General features: G+C 37.9%; 1 protein-coding gene across 7 annotated transcripts in view; it reads right to left on the bottom strand.

Annotated features, from left to right (window-relative positions):
* SLC8A1 (solute carrier family 8 member A1) overlaps window positions 1–23,945 on the bottom strand; it is a 442,272-nt gene that overhangs the window by 83,957 nt on the left and 334,370 nt on the right. For all 7 annotated transcript variants that reach the window (XM_061155536.1, XM_061155533.1, XM_061155539.1 and 4 more), the window contains exons 3-4: window positions 5,424–5,527; window positions 2,508–2,525 (exon numbers count right to left, since the gene is read on the bottom strand). In XM_061155536.1, coding sequence (XP_061011519.1) covers window positions 2,508–2,525; window positions 5,424–5,527 — 122 coding nt within the window. The remainder of the gene's footprint in view (window positions 1–2,507; window positions 2,526–5,423; window positions 5,528–23,945) is intronic.

Genomic DNA, 23,945 nt, shown 5'->3' with positions numbered 1-23,945 from the left:
TGATATAATGAATAAGAGATGCTTTCCAGATTCTAATAAGTTATAATGTATAAGGGGTTATAATGTTATGGGCCTGGAGGGTCAACGGGGAATTACATCATAGGCACCAACAAGGGCCTTCCAATGAGGTAAAGATAAGCAGCAACAGGGGAAGATCTGCAAGTTTCAAAAGCATCCCCAGCATTTAAGGTCCACTACTAATGACATTTCTGAAATAGAAGCACCAGGTTGTGGACCAAATGACTTTTTCAATTTCCATATATCCTGATTTAAATTTAGGTTTTCACACTCAGCTGCAAAGACCGCGTAAACCTGCAGGCAAAGTCCAAGAGCTAGATTAATTCTTCTCTACTGCTCCTGTGTCTTAAAGCCTTGACTTCAAAGCTTCAAACTGACTTCAAAGGAAAGCTCTTCAGGGCTTACAGCTGCTTTTCACTGTGTAGACCTACATTTTAGAACTTTCCCCAGAGGTATCTATAGAGAGTGGATCCCAGATATTCTTGGTTCAAGAGAAGAAGCGTCATACAAAATGAGAGGAACAAACCAATGTAGAGATCCTCAGAGGGTTCTGCAAATTCTCTCATTTTAACTGCATCGTTGCAAGTTTTGGGAAGAGGTGGTAACACCAGAAAAACTGCTATTGGAGACTAAAGTCTGAACCATAAGAAATAGTTTAATGAAGTATATGAAATAGTAGAAAACCTTTGAAAGACATGATTCTGTCCTTTTGGATGCATGCACCCAAGACAGAAAATGTTAGATATTATTAGTCAGTTATTCTAGAACTTGATATGAACAATTTCTGAGAAAAGAAAATTAGATACCATTAATTAGTTACTAAAAAGAAAGATGCTTCAAGTGATACAGAAGGAAGCCCCTAAAAGCAAAATCCTGACACAGTCAATGATAAAACAGGAAGATATCCAAACATATCGATACATTTTAACAAGAGATTCTATCTACTGCTAAAGACTTTGTTAAGGTCTCAGCATCAGGCTGCATAGGGCCAAGCAGTAGATACTATACTATTCCTACCTTCCTCAAAGCACACACGGACCGGTTACTTATTGGGTGGTTGAATCAGAATATTTCCAAAAAGACTTCAGTAAATGATAAGATGAAAAAGAAAAGATTAAAGTTTTAAAAGTAAATGTACATTCCTGTCTTCAGATTCAAAACTAGCATCACTGGCAGTGCAGAACTGGGAAGACTTGACCTAGGAGAAAGTCAGGTGAATCAGGTTTAAGAAATTCTCTATGAGCACTTGCCCTGTTGAACATTTTTATCCTTTTCAAATTCTATGTCTCCAAGAGCCTATGAATTATCTTGTCATTTAACACTATGTCTGGAGAGAAAGCAGTGGAGAGCAATAGCCCATGTGAAATTGAATGCATCTAGAAAGTTCCACTTTAACAGAATCATGTTGAAACTTCCTGATCATGAGTTTACACTGATGGTGGTTTAAGTTAACCCCAACCCCCACCATAACATTTTCAAATAGAATTTTTGAAATGTTTCTTTTCTAAATATTTTTGTTCAGCTATCTTGTCTCAGAAAAAAATAGACTATTGATATCTACATAATTGTATTGGAAAAGGTCACAACCATTAGGACAGACTTTAGAGACATTTTCAACCTGCAGCTTCAGACAAACTAGGATATTTACTTCCCTCTCTAAATCTACATGGATGATTTTGAAAGTGTGCAAAAATATTTAAGGTCAAAAGAGAGGATGCTGTAAGGAAATATCTCCCTTCTATACATAAGGAAATAGCTTTAAAGTTGTGCTTAAAAATGCAATCAACAGTGGCTGGGTACCATTCTGAATTTAAGAGTTTTAAATTTTTTAACTAGCATTTTGAGTTTTTACAGAACATTTGTCATCCACTTCAAGTGGCAGATATATTATTCATTACCATGTTAAGAATGCTCAACCTTCTCAGATGGGTGTGGTGGGCAGAGAGAAAGCATGCTTTGTCTTCTCCCAATAGGACATTATCTATGATTAGAATCCTGAGCTTGGGCCAGGGAGTTGGCTTGGATGTCAACTCCTATGCTACCTTGAAACTAGCAATCACTGTATTTATTCTGGTACTCTCTGGAGCATCTAGCAGAGTTCCCTCACATCAGCACTGTGTGAACCTCTGTAAATTGATCAGTGTCAAAACACGACCAATTATAGGTTCTCCATACAAATTTGCTCATAAATAAACACAACACACACATTGTTAATGTGTAAAACATTAAATGTGTAACATCAGCAAGAGCAAACCGTGTACCACAGCTAAAAGTTAATTCAGGGTAAGTAAGACGTGGTTCTTACTTGATATTTAAGGGTAACTGGGAGAAAATGAAGAACATTTTAAAAAATTGTCTTACCATACAGGTATTTCCCTTCATTAAAAGGAAATAAAAATGGGAAATAATTTTTTAAAATGTAAATAACACATGGCGAGAACAGATAGTAAAAAATAAAATTTTGTTCATTAGACTTAAAAATTTCATACCTGTTATTGTGAAGCCACCTAAAAAAGAAAAAAAAATAAATGTTACCATTTATTTCATTTTCACTCTAAATAACAAATACCAGTGACATCAGACCACCTGACAACCCATCCAAGGTACAAAAACTTGCCCAAATTGTATTTATAATTAAGAAAGGTATGGAAACATCAATTCATGACTTAATCATTAATCATTCTTTTAAGGTTATGATGTTTAGTGCACAAATTTAATTCTTGTGCATGCCTAAAAAAATCACTGATTTTTTAAAAAAGGTAATACTAAACTCAAAGTGGAATGTAAACTATCTGACTTCCACAAAATTATGAGGCCAATCACTCTAAACAACAATCTTGTTAATAAATCAATAGAAATAAAAGATAAGTCAGAAAGCTACCGTGGCACCTGATAGAAAAGAAAAATAACCTAGAAAAATGGAAAGGAAATGAAGAAATGAAATGCTTACCAAGCTCATTCAATAACAGGGCTGTGAAGGAAACAGACAAAGACAAACACAGAATAAGAGACCAGATGAATAATGAAAGTAAGAGGAATATCAGCAGAAAGAAATCCAGGCAGATCTGATTATAGTGGTAGGGAGCTGCTACTAAATGCCAAGTAAATGTGGCATTGGGAGTATTTCCAAAAAAAATCCCTAATTTCTGCAAATGGGCGTGACTGATTGTATATATAAACAATTCACTTTATATATCACTTCTTGACATTTAAGAAAACGTGTCTGCTATATGTTTACACACAGTGTATATATCTAGTTTGCCAAATATAGAAGAAATATTTTATGAAGTTAATCTTAAATCTTTGAGTGAGCCTTCCTCATGAAATTATTGCCTGGGAGTTAGTGAATTCAACAGACAGAAGTCTGAAATCATCCAGGATCTCAGGGATTGTACCTTTCATGTACCTTTCAATGAAAATGGAGAAAACATCTTAGGACCTTTCATTTTGGCCATCCCTCCTGATAATGAGGTTTTGACCCAAGGTGAAGTTTTCTCACTGGAGGTTCTATATGCATGATATTTTGATCATCAAGGAATGCTTAGGTTCTTTTAAATCCTCAAAACTTAAGTCCCAGGAATTAGTGCTTATTTGTGTGTCCTTATCTATGACTTCTGCACATTCTAATTGGACAGCCACATCGCTTCTTGTGGACACATAATTTCAGGGAAATTGACAAGTCAGCGGGGGAAGGCTTGTGGTGGGGGGAGGGGACATACAGGCTATGTGCTTTAAACTCAGACTGTAACTGAAGCACTTTATCTTGGTGAAATCTACTTGCCTAAATGTATCAAATAAATTACTTCCACAGTTACAGATAAGAATGTTACAATTACTTCTTCAGGACCAGTTTTCTAACATAGTGGCATTAGAGGAAACTTTCAAAAACAAGTCAGTTACTTTACTTATGATGACACAGATCCACTTGGTGGGTGTCAAAAGCAGATAGTACTATCAAGGAATTTTAATTTGCTTTTATATGAAGGCATATTTTACTAAAATGACAATTGAAAGAGCTGTGTATCCAAGATGCTCTTCCTTGAGATAAAAGGCAATTCTTTGGAGGAATACAATTAGAAGTAAGTGCTTTCTCCTGTATGTTAATGAGGCATTTTTGATCCCATCTTTGTAAGAAATCAACACAATTTTCTAAAGTGTCTTTTTCTTCCACCTGCTGTCTATGGAGCGTATTAAATAAGCTGCGTTAAAATGGGTCCCCAGTGCTCCTCCTCCATCATTCCAAAGCCTCCTGTTACCTTTTTGAACTAGATTAAGTCAGGCCAACTTTGTTTTTCTGATGGACTCAGAGGCCAGAATGTTCTAATAAAAGCAAGATTAGTTAAATTCCCCCAAATGTTGGGTCTATATAGGAATTAGTCTTTTCTATTTGGCTTTTCCTTTACATGTAAAAGTATATATTTCTTGCAAAGTGGTCATTTAACCATTTAAACTGTTCTCATCAATTGTTTGAATGCAATCAATATGTCCTATGTTCATTTTATAGATATAATTTACCATTCCTTTTAAAATGTCCACTAGTAGAGGGTAATTATGGGAAGCCTTTAGAATAATTCAAAATTTAAAAAAAAAACTATTTTTAAAGCTGATATAAAATTCAGCTTTAAAATTTTGTTTTTAAACAAAATTTAAAAAATTTTAAATTTAAATTAAATTTTGTGCTGTTTTTTATTTTTAGAAAAAATTTCTTTGTTAGAAATGTGTCAGTTCAATAAGAATTGAAAAAGTTTGAAGCATAAGGCAGAATCAGCCTTAATTAAGGGTTAAGTTCTTAATGAACTATCATCATGCCCTTTCTATTAAAGAAAATTCATATGCCTATAGGTTTTATACCTTTTAAATTTCATATCTGATGATATGAATAATACTATGCAAAAACGAATGCTACTCTTTAAAGATCTTTGTTCTTACTGTTTTTTTTTTTTTAAACTGGTTTCTCTATGAAAGACTAATTATTGAATTCTTCTGAAATTTCCTATTGTTTACCATGAGACACAACTACCATGACTAATATGTATGGAGTAGTGTCCGCTGCTACCATATTAGGGGATGCTTAATAGCTGGAACCACATTTTTGAATGATTCCTGAGTAGTGAAAAACTAAACCCAGAAATTATTCTTTTATGTCATCCTTTCTGAATTGCAGAACTCTCTTCCATTATTTCTGAAATCTGGTATCAATTAAGGTGAAATGGCACTTCCTGAAGAAAAGGGGCATTTCTTGGTGCACTGTGAAATAGGGAAGGGAAATGAAATTGCTAAAGCTTCAGAGGAGAGGAAGTATAGTACTTGGAAGCCGAGGAAGAGGAGAGAGCTAAGTGTGAGAGTAGGAGACACGGAGAGAAGAGTACAATTTCTCGCTGGTATGTCTTTGTATACTCTCACACCTTTCATTCCTCTTCTTATCCATTTTGGTTCCTCAAGCACAAGGGAGAAACTGCACTCTTTCTCATATTCCTCACGGTCAAATATTCTAATGGTAATGATCTTCCTGTGGGAACACAAGACAAAGGCAAAACAAATGGTTGGAGTCACACGCTCATGCTAGGCGTTCACCAAGCAGCATGTTACTGTGATGTTATGGAAGGAGAGCTGGCCACACATGGGCCTCCAGGAGTATGTAAAAGGGCATCCAGGGACTCTCAGCTGGCCCCCACTGATCTTCTCTGCCAATCCATCACTGATACAAATCCTTCTGCTTCAATTTAGCAGCCAGGAGGTACCCCAAATTAAGAAAAGAAATCAGACAGTTGGCTTTATGGGGGTGTAGCCAGCATGAGCATCAACATTCCCAGCAATGGAAGCTTGACTGCACCGCCGATGCTCAGACTGCCATATGCATAGTGGCCCACACCGGCTGGTGGGGCTCCAGGCCAGGCCTCCTGTGGCCCCAAGGAGGTCTATGCCCTGTTACATAGGTGGAGGGATGTGTGCATTGTAAGTCACGTTCTGAAGAGTGCAGGCATCCAGGGGTGGCACAGGCCAGCAGAAGCTGTTGGGCTCAGCCCTGGAGCAGCTCCCCCACCTTTCTTCTCACTCATCTCCACCAGGCGGGGCTCTCCAATCTCAAGGAAGAAGGTCTTGTTTTTCTCATACTCCTCATCATCAATTACCTTGACTGATATTGTTTTGCTGAAACAGAGAAGAATAGAAATTGACGAACAAGGGGAAGAGGAAAGAGAAGAGAAGGAACATAGAGAAGAGGAAAGCAAGGTTAACGAGCGGCACTTCCAGACAAACACCAACTGAGAAACTTCTGGACTGTGAGACTGTCCTTCCAGAATGGGTGTGGGATGGGTCTGAGAGCCCAGAGAGATCATCCAATGCACAGCGCCCCTGCCCAGGACCACAGAATTATTTTAGTCAAAATACAGCTCTCGTACTAGGTTGATCGTCATGTGGGAAGCAGAAAAACACAGATCACAATAAGAAAAGAAAAATATATTTATAAGTAAATACCTTAACCATAGGACTGTCTGAGCTATGCTCTGGAATTCACTCCTGTGATACAAATCAGTAAACCACATCAAAATATGAACAGAGGCTACCTCACTTCATAACAGGCATGAGGATCATTTTTGTGGGGCTTTCATTTTGCTTTACTGTATTTCCAAACATAACATTTTTAATCATAAAATTTTATTAAAATAATATATATATATATAAAAGGATCACAAAATAAAATATCTTACCCCACCCAATGTCCTACAGTCAAACTCATTTTCAAGTGAGTCAGATTTTCCACCTAGATCACAAAGGGAAGTTGTGTTTTGTCTCTCTAAAGATGAAAGCCTCTTAAAGTGGGGGTGGGGAGTGATGTTCTACTTTCTTCCCTCCCACAGTTGAGTTTCAACTTAGACAAAATACACTCTTTACCCTCCTTGCAAACTCCATGGATACATCAAGACATTTCATTAAGAATTCTTCCTGTAATTGATTCTTTGGCACTTTTCACCTTGTTGTCTTATGGTTGTGATTGACAGGCAGGTATGACAAATGCAAATATTATGCAAATCTAAACCTCCCCTAAGCCTTGATGACTCTGAAAAGAAATCTAGTGTTACCTTTTAATTAATAAGGGTTTAATCACTTTATGTATTACAACTTACTCAGAGCCCAAAAACACGCGTTTGTTCTTGAAAATAGCTTTTGTTCAGTAACATTGGCCAAGAATATTTCTGAATAAAGGTTTAAAAATGATGAGTTTTCAAAGACGTACAGTTTTAATGTCATGCACATTATTTAGTTTTGGTAGAATTTTCCAGGTTTTCTATAAAGATCTTTTTTTTTTTTTTTTTGATTATTGACCAAAGCTCTCAAGTTTCATTTAGACCTACACATGCCAAAGATCACCAGCTTTCTTTTCTCATATGAAGGAGAATAAAGGTAGAATTTGCTTTTATTTCTCTGAATTCCCCAGCCTCTAATGCTAAGTGAGAACAAATGACTGCTTCTGGTTCTAAAGAGCCTCATAACCTCCTCCTTGCTCCTCACCTAAAAAACATCCCCCATAACACTCACATCCCAATGGCTCACTGCTAAGGAACTGGAACACCTGATAGTGTCTTCCTATCTGAGCTTTGTCTGCAAAGACTGAAATAGTAAGGCTGGGTGAGCAGCTGTCAATGACTAAAGCAATATCATTTTTAAAGAGCAGTTAGATATTTGTAAAACTACCAACAGTCTGACAAAAATCTAGCCACGTATATTATATATATATATAGTGAATAATTTCTAACTTCCAGAACTATGTTCTGGAGTTCACCAATTTACTTTATATCTATAACCAGCCTGCTCTGACTACACCAGGGTATCTGATCATTCCTCAATATCCAAAAAAATACAAAATATTAGAGAAAGCACAAGAAGATATAGGAATTGATGATACATGTGCTTTTAATTTTAAAATAAATCTGGTAAGTGAGATCAAATTTATTCTTCAAAAAACATGCCAAACATCTACCTTGTCATCCAAATTATGCATTTTAGGTATTAATTTCCATCTTACTGCCTTGTAATCATAAACTATACTTATACATCACTGCTAAAGCCATCAGCATCATATGATTGGGTGTGGGAAAATGCTGGTGGGCATTAGAAGGGTCCTACTACTGTCTCCTGGACCTAATGGCCCCTAATCAAGACACTTCATGGTAGAGTGCATGTTGCAATGCTCTTGCTTATATTACATAAAAGCATTTGACTTGTCTTTTTCCATCTGTACTCCCAACCCATCCCAGATCTCATGCATTATTATAGAAATAAAGCATAGCGGAGATGCTTGGAGTGGTATTTCTATTAGGGTAAGCATTTCTTTAGGAGGGGCTCCCAGTTTCATTCCCAAAGGGCAACATGACCACTTATTCACAAATAAACAGAAAAACCCAAGTAACAGTGTTTCTGATCCTTGGTGAATTTAATCTACTATCCCTGGGTTGGGAAGATCCCCTGGAGAAGGAAATGGCAACCCACTCCAGTATTCTTGCCTGGAAAATCCCATGGACTGAGGATCCTGGTAGGCTACAGTCCATGGAGTCGCAAAGGGTCGGACACGACTGAGCGACTTCACTTTTATTTTTCATTTTTCACTTTCATTGCTGTGATAGGTTTATTTTCTACATTCTGAGTAGCTGATCAATGTGGAAAACATAAGGTCTCACCCCATTCATTTGTATAATAAACACTTAAAATTTGTCAATAGAGTATTACTAGGCACTGGGATTATAATCCTTAGAAAATGTTTCGGTACTTGATAACTGTGACACTGGAAGATCAGCTATGAAGGAAAAGAAAACAGTACTTCTGTGGGTGCCTGGCAAAGGCACCTAAAATAGATGGGACTTGCATAATGGTATATCATTTCAAAATCATTAGTAATACAATCAATAGTGCCCCTGACAGGAGGAGCCATTAAATCACATATTGATTTTAGTTCTCTTGCTCAGTACAGCTATTAATAGGAAACTTGATTATTAAAGGAAAATTCAGTCAATTTAAAGAGGAAAGATAAAGAAATCAATATGAATTAGTCCTCTGAATCAAGAGAGGCAAAAACCAGAAGAGATTGGTAATGTTCATCTTTTGCTTTAGAACAAAACTATTTCTCCCCCTAGCAAAGGTGCATGTGTACTAAGTCACTTCAGTCATTTCTGACACTGTGACCTTATGGACTGCAGCTCCCCAGGCTCCTCTGTTCATGGGATTCCCCAGGCAAGAATACTGGAGTGGGTTGCTGTGCCCTCCTCCAGGGAATCTTCCCGACCCAGGGATCGAACCTAAATCTCTTGTGTCTCCTGTATTGGCAGGCAGGTTCTTTATCACTAGTGCCACATGGGAAGCCCCCTAACAAAGATGAAAGTGAAGTCACTCAGTCGTGTCCGACCCTTTGCGACCCCATGGACTGTAGCCTACCAGGATCCTCAGTCCATGGGATTTTCCAGGCAAAAATACTGGAGTGGGTTGCCATTTCCTTAGAGAGGTGAATTAACCTACGTAAATATTAAAGGATCATATCCTTGGCATGTCTTTGACTCACTTTCCAGAACCTAATGCATGAAAGATTATGGCCACTTCTTTCATCATGGGCGAAGAAAATAAGATGCGATTGGTTTGGTGAAAACCCCATTTACACTTTTAGCTTGATAATCAGCAGAAGCACACCTCTCTCTGCTTCTCACAGTTCTGCAGTGGAAATTAAATCTCAAGGACTGAATGATCTTAGAGGTTCTTCAATTTGCCCCCATTGCTACACAAACCCATATTCATAAGGCTTCTGCACTGCAACAAGACTCTCTCTCTCTCTGAGAACATAGATTCATGTTGGCTATACTTTGGTTCTATTTATCAATGGGAAGCAGTCAGATAGCTGTTATTCTTTCTTTTTTTTGAAGTATAGTTAATCTACAGTGTTATGTTAGTTTCAAGTGTACACCAAAGTGATTCACTTATATATATATCATTATACTAGTGTTATTATTTCTTTAAATCAGCAAGTTAACCAAAACAAAACTGGAATAGTTGGGGAGATCCAGCCTTTCATCCAACAACAACGCCTGCACTAATTTTACACTGATAAGGAACAAACAGAAAAATTGTGTCATGCAATTTTCAGCTACCCTAATCATGAAGAAGAAGGTAAGGAAGAATTTCTCACTTGATTTTTTTACATCACTCTAAGGTTGGAGAGTATATTATAAAAATTATGGTTCTTGGAAACTAGCAACATAGTTATAAATCTTATGATATCATTAAAACATTAAATAATTTCTCAGGATGACCAAAATATTTATGGAGATACATTTTGGTTCCATTTCTAGAAAAAAAAAGCATTTGGTTAAGAAAGATCAAATTATTTAGTGGAAAAATACAGGTCGTTTCTTTGATTTTTGCCTTTCCTTTGATGATACTAAAGTCACATCTATATTTTATTTCTCAGTCTTTCTCTTATCTGATGGGTTTCAAAGGACCCAAATTCCTTCAAGCATCCTAGTAAGGAGTTCTTATATCAGGTGGTGACTCAGGCAAACTATGAGAATGAAGAGAAAGAGATGGTGCTATTAGCAAGAGTCATAAAATAAAATCTCTTCAAAATACTAATATCTCATTATCAAGCCAAATTTTTTTTTTTATTAAGCCAAATTTGAATCAGCCTCTTTTCAAATTTCAGCTTCAATTTGTCCTTCTGTGCTTTCTTCTCCCTAAGACTACTCTTGAAGTTGGGAGAAGCAAGAAAAGATGAGTTGGAGGATGAAAAAGAAGAGAATCTTTCTAAATCCTCATAAAATAAAAACATTCTACTGAGGGTTTCACATATATAGGTACTGCAATATCTCTTTAAAAGATTTTCTTAAAGATTTAACCTCTCTTTAAATCAGAGGTCAACGAACTGATGGGCATTTTGCATTTGTTAGTTCACCCATCTTTCGAGCAGGCCTGGAAGTAACTTCCACCATTTAACAATTCAGAGAGGAAACAGTGACTGAGAAGTAAAGAAACTTCCAAGGTCACAAAGTGAGGCTCCTGTGACTGGATTCGCAGACAAGTATCTTTCGGGTACATGACCTACAAGGTCCTTGTTCATTGAGCTGTGCAGTATTTTTATGACCACTTTAAAAGATCTAAATCATTACCTTGAATTAATACAGAGGTTTATTGTTTAATCTCTATGTTAACAAAGGCTGCCTAGATGAGCAGCAAGATATTTTTAATTCTATTTTTAAAAAGAAAGCAGTACATATTATATTGGATGATGGTGTATTAAAAAGTTAAATCCTTGAGGTGATAAAGACCCTATCAGGATTAACTGAAAAATGTCACAAACACATAGCAGCTCCCCAGCTCTGAGGAATGTGAGCAGCCAGCCAGCAGCCCTGGCTTCACCAAGGGGCTTGTTAGAAATGCAGAGCCCTGTCGCCGGCCCCAGGCCCACCAAATCAGATCTTCACTTTATCAAGACCTCCAGAGGACACCAATGCAAGTAAAAGTTTGAGAAGCATCGATCTAGACAGGAAAAAGCGTTCTTAAGTCTCAATAAATGAAGAGGCGAGTGATAGTTGGGCTTATGTTTTGAAACTGTCTGCATATTCAAACTGAAAACTCTAAATGCTTAGGCGGGGCCCATTCCAGATCAGTGAGATGACGAGACTCTCCAGTTGAGGGGTCTCAGCATGAATACAGTTTTAAAAAGTTTCCAGGGGATTCTAATAATGTAACTGGTGCTGGGAGCTGACTAATGAAGAATCAGCAAGTGTGTCCTGATACTTAAAAGAATATATATAAGGAAAAGGTAGCATTGTGGGGTTTCCCAAGTGGCGCTAATGGTAAAGAACCTGTCAATACAGGAGATGTAAGAGAAAGGGTTCAACCCCCGAGCTGGGAGAATCCCCTGGAGGAGAGGAGGGCATAGCAACCTACTCTAGTATTTTTGCCTGGCAGGCTAGTCCACAGGGCTGCACTGTCATGTACAACTGAAGCGACTTGGCGTGCACACACAGGGAGCATTGTGAGGAGGGGAGGGTCAAAAGTAAATTTTAGATCTAATTAGAAACCTAGGTTGAAGCATGGGAAAAACATGTAACTGTGTCCTTCACCAGTGTTCTTTTCTGGATTATATAGAGAATATAAAGTTGTGTGTCCTCTCAGGAAATACTGATCTCCACAAGCCACCATAATTGTTATAGAAGAGAAAACACCTCAAGCCTCTGGGCAGCAGAGTTTCTACTCATCCACAGTGACTTCCTTCCTAGAGAGAGAACTCTGGTGCTAGGTTTTAATACAAGAGAGGTTTGTTTGGAGAATAGAAAGACTAAGGGTTTCAACTGACACAGAAGATAGGAACGCCTTCTGTGCCTTGTCAGCACCTTCTCTCAGCCTTGAGCTATGTCAGTGAAAGGCCATGCCCATGGAACTGAAAACTTCCCACTTGGAAGCCACAATACTCAGACTCAAGAAAGAAGTCCCAGGACCAACCTCATCTGAAGGGAAAAAATCTGGTCATTTCTCTGACCACAGAGTGGTGTCATCATGTAAGGCAAATTTGCAACTGAATCTCCAGTCCATCTGATGTTAAAAGCTTCAGGGCAAATGCCTATTACTCAAAATGACAAAAAAAAAAAAAAAAAAAAAAAAAATCAACTTAAAATGGGCAAAGGATCTGAACACACAGTTCTCCAAAGAAGGTAAACCCCTGGCCAGTAAGCACAAGAGAAGATACTTAACACCATTTGTCATTAGGAAGATACAAATCAAACCACAATGAGATACAACTTCACTCTCATGAAGATAGCTATAATCAAAAAGACAGATTAAGTGTTATGGAGAATGAACAAGAATTGGAACTCTCTAACACTGCTGGTGGGAATGTAAAATGGCATAGAAGCTTTGGAAAAGTCTGTATGTTCCTCAAAAGATTAAAAATACAGTTATTATATGACCCAGCAATTCTATTTTGAGGTGGAACTCAAGAGACTGAAAAACATATGTCCACACAGAGACTTGTACATGAATCTTCACTGAATTATTAACAATAGCTAAAAGCTGGAAACAACTTAAATGTGTGTCAGCTGATGACTGGATAAACAAAATGTTATACATCCACACAATGGAATATTATTCAGCAATTAAAAGGATCAGAATTCTGATTCATGCTACTAACAGGTAGCATAATACACCACCCTAAAACATACTGCTTTGGTATACTGATTATTTTGAGCTTGTTATTGGTTTTTAGTCCTTAAGTCGCATCAGACTCTCTGAGAACCCATGGACTGTAGCCCACTAGGTTCCTCTGTCCATGGGATTGCCCAGGCAAGGATAGTAGAGCGGGTTGCTATTTCTTTCTCCAGGGGATCTTCTCAACCAGGGATCAAACCCTTGCCTCCTGCATCGGCAGGTGGATTTTTTACCGCTGAAGTAGCAGGGAAGCCCATTTGAGCTGAGGGCACCTAAAAATAGCCAATACCTAGGGAGACGCTTCTCTGAAACCCTATCTGCCTAAAGACAGATACTTCATCAACCAGGGAAATTGACTCATCACCAGAAAGGAGAGTAGTAGTGGACATCACTTATCTCCCATCTTTTTTTCTAAGGACCCATTCATGCTTTTCCTAGTAATTATGTACTCTCCCCTAGAAGCTTAAATCCCCCTTCCCATTTCCCTAGCAAGATAGTATTTAAGATTGCATTTAAGCCACTTCAGAGAATGACTCATTTCTCCCTGGGTAACTCCCATGTACATATGTTAATAAAATTGTTTATTTTTCTCTTGCTAATCTGTCTTTTATTACATGGTCTCAGCCAAGAACTCTAAATGGTAGAGGGAAAATTATTTTTCCTCCCATACACTTTGACATGGATAAAGCTTGTAAACATTATGCCAAGTGAAAGAAACCAGACACAAAAGTTCAGACATTGTATGATTCTATTTATGTGAAAGTAGAATAGGCAAATCCATAGAGACAGAAAGTAGATTGGAGGTTGCCTCAGGGCTGAGGGTTGGGGAATAAATGGCAGGTGAGTGCTAATGAGCATGGGATTTCATTTGGGGGTAATGAAAAAATTCTAAAGTAGATTACAGTCATAGTGGCACAATTCTGAGAATATATTAAAGCTCTCTGAATTGCATGTTAAATCGGTAAATTCTTTGGTATATGAATTGTATCTCAATAAAGTTGCTATTACAAAACATGACAACAACAGAAAACAAGCTTCAGGATAAAATCATGATCTAGAAAAGACTGCTTCTTAGGGTACGAAAAGGCTGTGAGAATGCTTGGGGTGAATTTTCAGTTGGAAGTTTCACATTTTGTGAGTCTGCCAAACAGGGAGCTAGGGTGCTGCATGGCCATGGGACAGTGAAGACCATTTGCATCAAAGCTGTGTTATCACTGTGTCTGCCAGCTCGGTCACCCTTCAATCCATCCCTCTCCCTAGGCAGAATGCTCGCTGCCTCCTCCAGGGTCAAGGGCTATTGATGTCATGCTTTGACAGCATTTCTGGTGGATGTTACCTCGGGTCTGACTTCTTTGGCTGGTTTCTTTCCCTCTAAATATAAAGTCTTATGAAAAAAATCAGAAACAGCATTTCCGTCATAGCATTCATTTAAAAGGAAAGGAAAAAACTCAATCAAGGATTATGCCTGCTGCCCTTGCAAAGCCAACAGCTCTCTTCACATCACCTAGGGCTTTATCCAGTGCTCTTGTTGGCATTGATTTCTCTCTACCAACAAGGAAAGATATGCTTGCTATGGGTTGCCTTTGTATCACTTGGCTTAAATTCCTTGCCCATTTTAAGCTTTTTTTTTTTTCCCCTTCAACAGTTGACTTTGTGAGTTGCTTAGTGATTTGGAATTAAGGAAAGAAAGGGGCAGTCAGAGAAGACCCACACATATCCTCTCAACATTTTCTGTAAGTGACACAAATCAATTCTCCCTCCAACTAACATTCCAAATAGGATAAGAACAGACTGCTTTTCCTATTATTTCTAATAATATTTTTATATCCTTTTCAGATTATTGGTGAGGGACTCTTTGCCCTGACTTCACTTGGGAGTTTGTTAAAGTTTCCATTCTAAGCTAGTCACAGAAGAGGGACTAGATCATGACTTAAATTTATTGTTTCCTTTGTTGAACTGTCAAGGGCCCCAAACTGGGAGTCAGATTACCCTGGATTTTTATCTTGACTCTGCCACTTTCTAGCTGAGATCTGTGGACCAGTTCTGGCACCTTTCTAGGCATTAGTATTATCATCTATCAAATTGGGATAAGGAAACTCACTTCACAGTGACTGTAATATTTAGCGTTATGATGATCACATATACGGTGTCATCACTCATCAATGGTGGATAATAAAACTTCACAGGTGGCTGCAATAATCAAATAATATAATGCATGCAAAAGCATTTTGCAAAGGACTATAACATGTTAGGAAGAGTTATGATTAGTTGAAATGGAGTGGTTTACTTTATAGTTCTTAACTTTCTACTTCAACCAGTCACTCAAAGGGGCAGTTGGCAGATGGTAGAGGTGGGTATCAGAAAATTCTCAATGGAGGGTTTCCCTGGTGGCTCAGTGGTAAATAATCTGCATATATGCATATAAATGTGCATGCTAAGTTGTTCAGTCATGTCCAACTCTTTGTGACCCTATAGACTGTAGCCTGCCAGGCTCCTCTGTCCATGGGATTCTCTAGGCAAGAAAAGTGGAGTAGGTTATCATGTCCTCCTCCGGGAGATCTTCCCAAACCAGTGATTGAACCTGGGTCTTTTGCATTTCAGGCAGACTCTACCACTGAGCTACCTGGAAAGCCATATATGAATGTGTATGTGTTTAAATAACTGATTCATTTTGATATACACCTGAAATAAACACAACTTCATAAATCAACTATAGTTCAATAAAAAGAAAAGAACTGGTTAGCTCCCCATTCCTAACAGGTGTCCCCTCACCAGGGTAGCTAGATACACAAAGGGCGCTGAAGTTATACTTTTCCTGGAGCTCCTGCTATGAAGCAGAGCCTGGCAAACCCGGATGGGTGCTATTATTTAATTTAAATAGACTCTAAAGAAGAGAGGCGCTGGAGTAGCTAAACCAAAGTAATTCTCCAGGAGGCCTTGTCATCGCTGCACTGATCTCTTCGCATTATCAAGTGGTGATTGAAATCATTGCTTCAAGCAGAGCAAGGGGCAGGGATAGCTAAAATCCTGCTGTTCTCAGGGGATTCCAGGGCAGTTTCACAGAGCACTGGAGCAGGGCCTTTTCCAGCAGAACCTTGCTCTATTCTATTTTCCTCTGTTTGCTTTTGAATCTGAATGGCAACCAACTCATTTGTTCAGATGCAAAATAGGAACAAATGTGATATTTTTTTTATCTCTCTTTTTAGCAATCTATTGTTAGCTTCAGGCCTACCTTCCAGTCCCTAGAAGACATGCTGGTTGACCATTTAAAAGAGAGACCGCAGGGATCCTAGAATTGTTGTTTCAATAAATAATAAGCTGGGACTTCTAGAATCCAACTCCCTCCCCCACAAGCTTCTATCCTATGATGATAGGCTAATGTGGAAATCTGGATGTATTAAAAATGTCCGTAATTTTGTGATATATAAAATTTATACTTTCCCATTGTTTTATTCCCCTGCAGCTAGTACACTTCAGTCTTAAGAAGGATAAAGTAGTAAGGATCCTGAGTTTGTTACCTCCATGTACACTGGAAACATTGAGACAATTTGTCAATTTAATGAAAAACAAAGTGGATAAAGCATTGGGTACCCAATCAAAAAATGGGCCAAAGAACTAAACAGACATTTCTCCAAAGAAGACATACAGATGGCTAACAAACACATGAAAAGATGCTCAACATCACTCAGTATTAGAGAAGTGCAAATCAAAACCACAATGAGGTACCATTACACACCAGTCAGGATGGCTGCTATCCAAAAGTCTACAAGCAATAAATGCTGGAGAGGGTGTGGAGAAAAGGGAACCCTCTTACACTGTTGGTGGGAATGCAGACTAGTACAGCCACTATGGAGAACAGTGTGGAGATTTTTTTAAAAACTGGAAATAGAATTGCCATATGACCCAGCAATCCCACTTCTGGGCATACACACCGAGGAAACCAGATCTGAAAGAGACACGTGCACCCCAATGTTCATCGCAGCACTGTTTATAATAGCCAGGACATGGAAGCAACCTAGATGCCCATCAGCAGACGAATGGATGAGGAAGTTGTGGTACATATACACCATGGAATATTACTCAGCCATTAAAAAGAATTCATTTGAATCAGTTCTAATGAGATGGATGAAACTGGAGTCCATTATACAGAGTGAAGTAAGCCAGAAAGATAAAGACCATTACGGTATACTAACACATATATATAGAATTTAGAAAGATGGTAACGATAACCCTATATGCAAAACAGAAAAAGAGACACAGATGTACAGAACAGACTTTTGGACTCTGTGAGAGAAGGCAAGGGTGGATGTTTTGAGAGAACAGCATCAAAACATGTATATTATCTAGGGTGAAACAGATCACCAGCCCGGGTTGGATGCATGAGACAAGTGCTTGGGCCTGGTGCACTGGGAAGACTCAGAGGGATCAGGTAGAGAGGGAGGTGGGAGGGGGGGATCAGGATGGGGAATACATGTAAATCCATGGCTGATTCATGTCAATGTATGACAAAAACCACTACAATATTGTAAAGTAATTAGCCTCCAACTAATAAAAATAAATGGAAAAAGAAAAAAGAAAAAAAAAAAAGCACTGGGTACCATGTTAAAATACACCAAAATGGATCTTAGTCTAGTGTTTTGTTTTTGTTTGTTTGTTTGTTTAACACTATTGACATTGTGCAAGTCCCATCAGAGAGGGACTTTTAACAAAATGATGGAAGATTCTTACCAACTTTAAACTGATTCCTTGTTAGGACCGGTTTGTAATCTGAGATCTTGACTGCATTCCTTAACAGGAATGAAAAATGTCAACTTCTCTTGAAAAAGTTGTTTTAACGAATTCCTCAAAGTTGAGGATAATGTTAAGAGTGTTAAAGGTACTTTGGGGGCATCGAGTATCTTTTCTACAAACTGAACACATAAACATTTTAGTTCAGTTTTAGAAATTTCTGTTAAGTCCTCAATTTGCCACTGCCCTTTATAAGAATTTGAAGTTAGATGAAATTGGCATTTGAATTTCAAAGACACAGTTGGTTTCCCAACCTTCTCCAAAGCTCTCTTCACCTTGAATCTTTTCAGCATTCCTGGGTTTGTCATTAGACTCTTTCCAGAGATTATTTATACCTTTGGTCCTTCTTCCTTTGTCAAGATTCTTAGCTTAAATTAAAGAGTTTCCCTGGAAAGCAGTGGAAAGATCTCACTCTTAGAACATTACAGGAAAGAAGCTAGAATATGCTGAAAGCATTCTAATAGAAAGAAAGTATAAAAGTGAAAGTTGCTCATTCATGTCTGACTCTTTGTGACCCCATGGACAATACAGTCTATGGAATTCTCCAAGCCAGAATACTGGAGTGGGTAGCCTTTCCCTTCTCCAGGAGATCTTCCCAACCCAGGGATTGAACCCAGGTTTCCCACATTGCAGGCGGATTCTTTACCATCTGGGCCACAGGGGAAGCCCAAGAGTACTGGAGTGGGTAGCCTATCTCTTCTCCAGCGGATCTTCCCAACCCAGGAATCAAACCAGGGTCTCCTGAATTGCAGGTGGATTCTTTACCAACTGAGCTAACAGGGAATCCCTTTTCAAAAGACGCCAGCTTTAAAAAACAGAATGCCAAGAAATAAAACTGAGTTTTCCAAAGGTCTCTAATTCATATCCTCTCTCTCTTTTCCTTCCTCCCCTCTTTTTCTCCAAAGTCATAGAAGATGGAATGGCAGATCAATCTCTGCATGCATTTGTATAAAATATTCTGAAAGACAAGATACCAGGAATTCCCTTGAATATAACTAAAATAAGTCAATAATTAATGAACTGATGCTAATTTTTATATATCACACTTCTATTCCGTCACTAATGTTTTATTGCTATTTTACATTAGATTAAGCAATTGATCCTTATGTCTTCACACTATTGTGGGGATTCAGAATGAGCCTCCCCACTACTGCATGAGGATTATTTTGAGCTACAGGCAATCAAGACCCTGTGGATTCAAAAGAAACTACTGTCCTTCCATTAACTACCTAGAAGAATTTAATTTGGGGTTTTTCCCAGAAAAAGTTATTCACAGAGATAAATTTTATCTAAGTGACCCTATCTGTATGGCAGGGTCAGTATCTAACTATCAACATCTGTTCTTCTGCTTTCAGTCCTGTGAATGACCCTCCTGACCTTGGAAGCCCTAGGTTCCTATCCCATTCCTTAGCTCAGGATGACATACAGACCTTGTTTTACCTTTCTGTCTCTGACCCTTTCATGTATATTGGATCTCTAGTCCTCTCATGCATGTTGCGTCCCCATATATATGAGGGCTTCCCTGGTAGCTCAGACAGTAAAGCGTCTGCCTGCAATGCAGGAGACCTGGGTTCGAAACCCGGGTTGGGAAGATCCTCTGGAGAAGGAAACGGCAACCCACTCCAGTACTCTTACCTGGAAAATTCCATGGATGGAGGAGCCTGGTAGGCTACAGTCCATGGGAACGCAGAGTCGGACACGACTGAGCAACTTCACTTCACCTCACTTCATATACATGAAATTCAGTTCAGCTCAGTCGTTCAGTCGTGTCCGCCTCTTTGTGACCTCATTGACTGCAGCATACCAGGCGTCCCTGTCTTTTTTCCTGTCAATCTGCCTCACATCAACTTAATTCTTAGACCAGTTGGAAGAACCTAGAAGGCAGAAGAAAGTTTTCTTTCTCCCTATCTATCCTATAAATATGTTTGGATTTTAGTTTTGTGTCTCACAATGGAGGCCTACAGTTTATAAAAAACTTACCCAGTGGGTATAAGGCTGGAAAGAGGCTGTGTCCAGGTTTCTTTATCCTGAAGGTGTCATGAAGAAGGTTCTCCAGGAAGTCTATCAACTATTTCAATGTTAATTTATATCCACAAATAACAGAACTATTAAGGCTAATCATGTCCCTGTAAGCATGACCATGGCTCTGAGTGGTTCCACCACACTGGTGGGATGAAAAAAGCCTCCTAAAATATTGTCTTAAGAAAGAGACTCAGGTTGCAAAATTCTTACTGTCATTTACTACTGAACCTATGGTTACTTACTCTAAGGGTGCTCTGTAAGGCGGGTATAAAGATGGTATTTATCTCATTTGATTGCTGTAAACAAATTGTGACAACATGTATAAGATGTTTAACATGGAGACTGGTGTATATGAAGCGCTAAATGAATATTAGCTATGTCTACTATGACCAGGAGCAATACTGTGTTAAGAACTGGGACTCCTGGCACTGAATTGCCTATAACTCATGAAAATGAATTAATCTATGTCTTAGTTTCCTCATCAGTAATAATGGAATAATTAAAACTATATGAGGTTGTTCAGGGGACTAAATGGGAAAACAGAATAGGGCATGGCACAGAGAAAGCACTCAATCAGTGGTGGTTATCATAGTTATTGTTAGAGTCCAAAGAAGAAAGGGACTAGGAACTAAAGTATTTCAGTAAGGCTTTTTACTGATATTAAGAGGGAGGTTTGTAGAAATCAATAATACAGATTTTTAAATTAAATCTTCAGTGAATATATTTCTTTTTCCTGATAACATAGGTAAAAGGTGAATCTGAACAGACTTCTGACCTTGTTTATGTCAGACACCTTAAATTGGCAGAATGAGCAAGTTGGTACTTCATAGGCTCTTTTTCACTAAATACAATTTAAATAATATAAGTTACTCTCAGATCATTTGTGTGTTATTTGTCTTAAAGTGTTTTTCCCGCTTGTTAACGTCATGCTTATTCATTTTTGAGAATTTGACAAATGTAGGAATGAAGGAAAAGAAAAATCATCCAAAAGCCTGCCACTAGAGATTACCATCTGACTTTTAAAAATGTTTGCTTTTAGCTTTTAAAATACACAACTGCATAATTTGGATCACATTTTGTGTATATGTGTGGGTGTGTATAAATAAAATTTGGTGTCATCATTTTTTGCTTCATGTTATATTTTGGACATTTCCCATGACATAAAAAATATAAAAACTCTCCTTTAAAATGGCACAAGATGTTTCACAAAATGTCTTCACAATAATGTAATTAACTATATCTTTACAGTTATATCTGATAATGGATTATAATAATAATGGATTGTGGAGCATTCATTTTTCTCTCTCTACTGTATCTAAATAGACTGATCTACATTTTAGAGGAGGGGACAACTAAAACAAGCCAAAAATATCATGAACTTTTTGCATTTTTCTATGGATGAGCTACATAGGATTAGGTCTCTTAGAGCTGAATGTTTATTTTCCCTACATGCCTCTTTATACGTTTGAGCCCTATCCTGGACTCCTAACATAGATGGTAATCTTCTTCTAGTCGTTTGGTCTTTATTGAAGTTCTTGTCTGAATTCTGTCCTATGGAAAATTTATACATCCCTTCTTAAAAGGAGAAATTCTCTCCTTTGTCATTTTAATCATTTAGCTAGTTTTGATGAAAAGTTTTTAAGAATCATCTGCCAGTGTTTTTTCCCTAAAAGGCCATTTTGGCTACCTCGCTAAGCTTCCACCACTTCTGTAACAAATAGTTCCTTGAGCTAAATTGTTCACAACCACCAATGATTAATCACCCATTCCCAAATTTGTCATCAAAACAGTAGTGGTCATTTTTCACTCGAATTCAGCCCTTGCCTTCCCAAATGCTCTGCTTTCCGGTCTTGAAGAGGTTCCTCAAACCTTGGTCATGGAAATCTTCTGGTTCATATTATACAGATGAGCAAGCTGAGATTCACTGAAATTAGCCAACACCTCAAAGCTGGTAGATGCCAGAATCAGGATTAAAATGAGTCTCCAGACTCCACTGTCTGAGCTTCCCTAGTGGCTCAGATGATAAAAAATCTGCCTGCAATGCGGGAGACCCAGGTTCTATCTCTGGGCTAGGAAGATCCCCTGGAGAAGGAAATGGCAACCCACTCCAGTATTCTTGTCTTGAGAATCCTATGGACAGAGGAGCCTGGTAAGCTACAGTTCATGGAGTCACAAAGAGTCAGACATGACTAAGCAACTCTCTCTCTCTCTCTCTCACACACACACACACACCAGACTCTAAATCCAAATATGGTACTCCTTTCCTCTACAATTATCCCAGTGTTTTTCTTCTTGGGTACTGCTGAAATCTAGATCACCACTCTTCAAAGAAAACCTTTCCTTTCCCATCTCTTCTTAATGAAGTAAAAACTGATGCTGATAACAGAAGGAAATCCATGATATTCTTTATTAACTCACTGCTTTTCTATCATTGTCCATTCTACTGGCGGATGCTTTACAAATTAAATGGCTCATATAATGAAAATACAGACGTCCTTTAGTGAGGATGACCGAACAGAGTCATGACCTGGTGAGTCTCTGACGTGAAAAGAATCTACAATATCCACAGAAACACTAAGGAAAGAATAAATAAAAACTAACCCATAGTCTTATCTGTATCCCAAGTCTTCTCAGCACTATGTTTATCAGTTATCTGTCTTTGCATTTTTTCTTTCCTTCCCTTCCTTCCTCAATCAGAGCCATGGTACATTCCTACCAACCACTAGATAAGGAACCTGATGATCTATTTGTACTGAGATAAGAATGGTTGATAATTCTATTTTTTTCCATTTAAAATATACTTCTAATTTTAAAGAGACCCTTATTTGCTTATTCAAAGGGAGTAATTATGAAAGGAAACAGCTTTGCAGCTATGTGGCAATTCTATAATTGCTCCGACTAATGTACCTCTATGTGGTGAAATATCTCCTGAGTGTCTAATCACAAACAGGTAAAAATTAAAACTGATATAAATGTTGAATCAAAAGTTTTTACCAGCAAAATATCAGGGGCTTCAATAGGCCCCCTGCTTTCTGCTGATGCTTTCCACTGTGCAGGACACAATAATTCCCTGACTGTGGACTCACATTGAACTTTCCAGGGCAGAAATTATTTGGATGTTTAAATCTTTTCTAGGTATTCTATTTAGTTAAAACCTACCCCCAAACAGTTACATTTGGAGCTCAAATTCCTAACAGAAGGAACCCAAGGCACTTTATAGGTAATCATCACAGAGAAAATCAGCAAGAAGACAATAAAGCTTCTTATTGATACCAGCAATTTAAAGCTTAAAATAAAAATTAACCCAAACCAGAATAGAGTTTATTGGCTTTGAACTGAAAATGTGTTTTGATTTTTAATTTTTTTTCCTTTTATGTTTCTTGTTTGTAATGGAAGTTTTCCCTGGTTAGACTTTATAGAACCAGGGCAGCTTTACAGAACGCAAATAATGACATTGTTTAACAATATTGAACCACTAGACCAAACACTGTGAGAAAGTACTTGGTGAGCAATTCTGAGATTAATTACAAGGATCCTGATGAGCTGCATTTAAGGTACACAGTGATTGTAGGGGAAAATCTGTTAAGTCGGCTTGGCAAAATTTTTTTGATTTTTGATTTTGTTATGGATTGCATGAAGTTCATAGTTAGTGTTCAGAAAGCAAATCCTCACCATCATATCAGCTTTTGATGTAGACATAATCTTCTTATAAGGAAAGGTTATTGTTTTTAGGATTTATGCTGTTTTATAAATTCTCTAGAAAGGCTGTACTTTTGTTCAGCAAATTTATAGGTAGAGGTGACATATGAGACCTAGATTTGCATTTGTAGTACAGATTTATAGCTTTTGGCTATAAATATAAATATATAAGTACATTTATAGAAACATATAAAGATGTGCTTATATTTATATCATATATATATGTTTAT

The sequence above is a fragment of the Dama dama genome, chromosome 11, assembly GCF_033118175.1.
Source record: "Dama dama isolate Ldn47 chromosome 11, ASM3311817v1, whole genome shotgun sequence".
Taxonomy (NCBI): Eukaryota; Metazoa; Chordata; class Mammalia; order Artiodactyla; family Cervidae; genus Dama; species Dama dama.
This window is presented reverse-complemented; position numbering and strand designations above follow the sequence as displayed.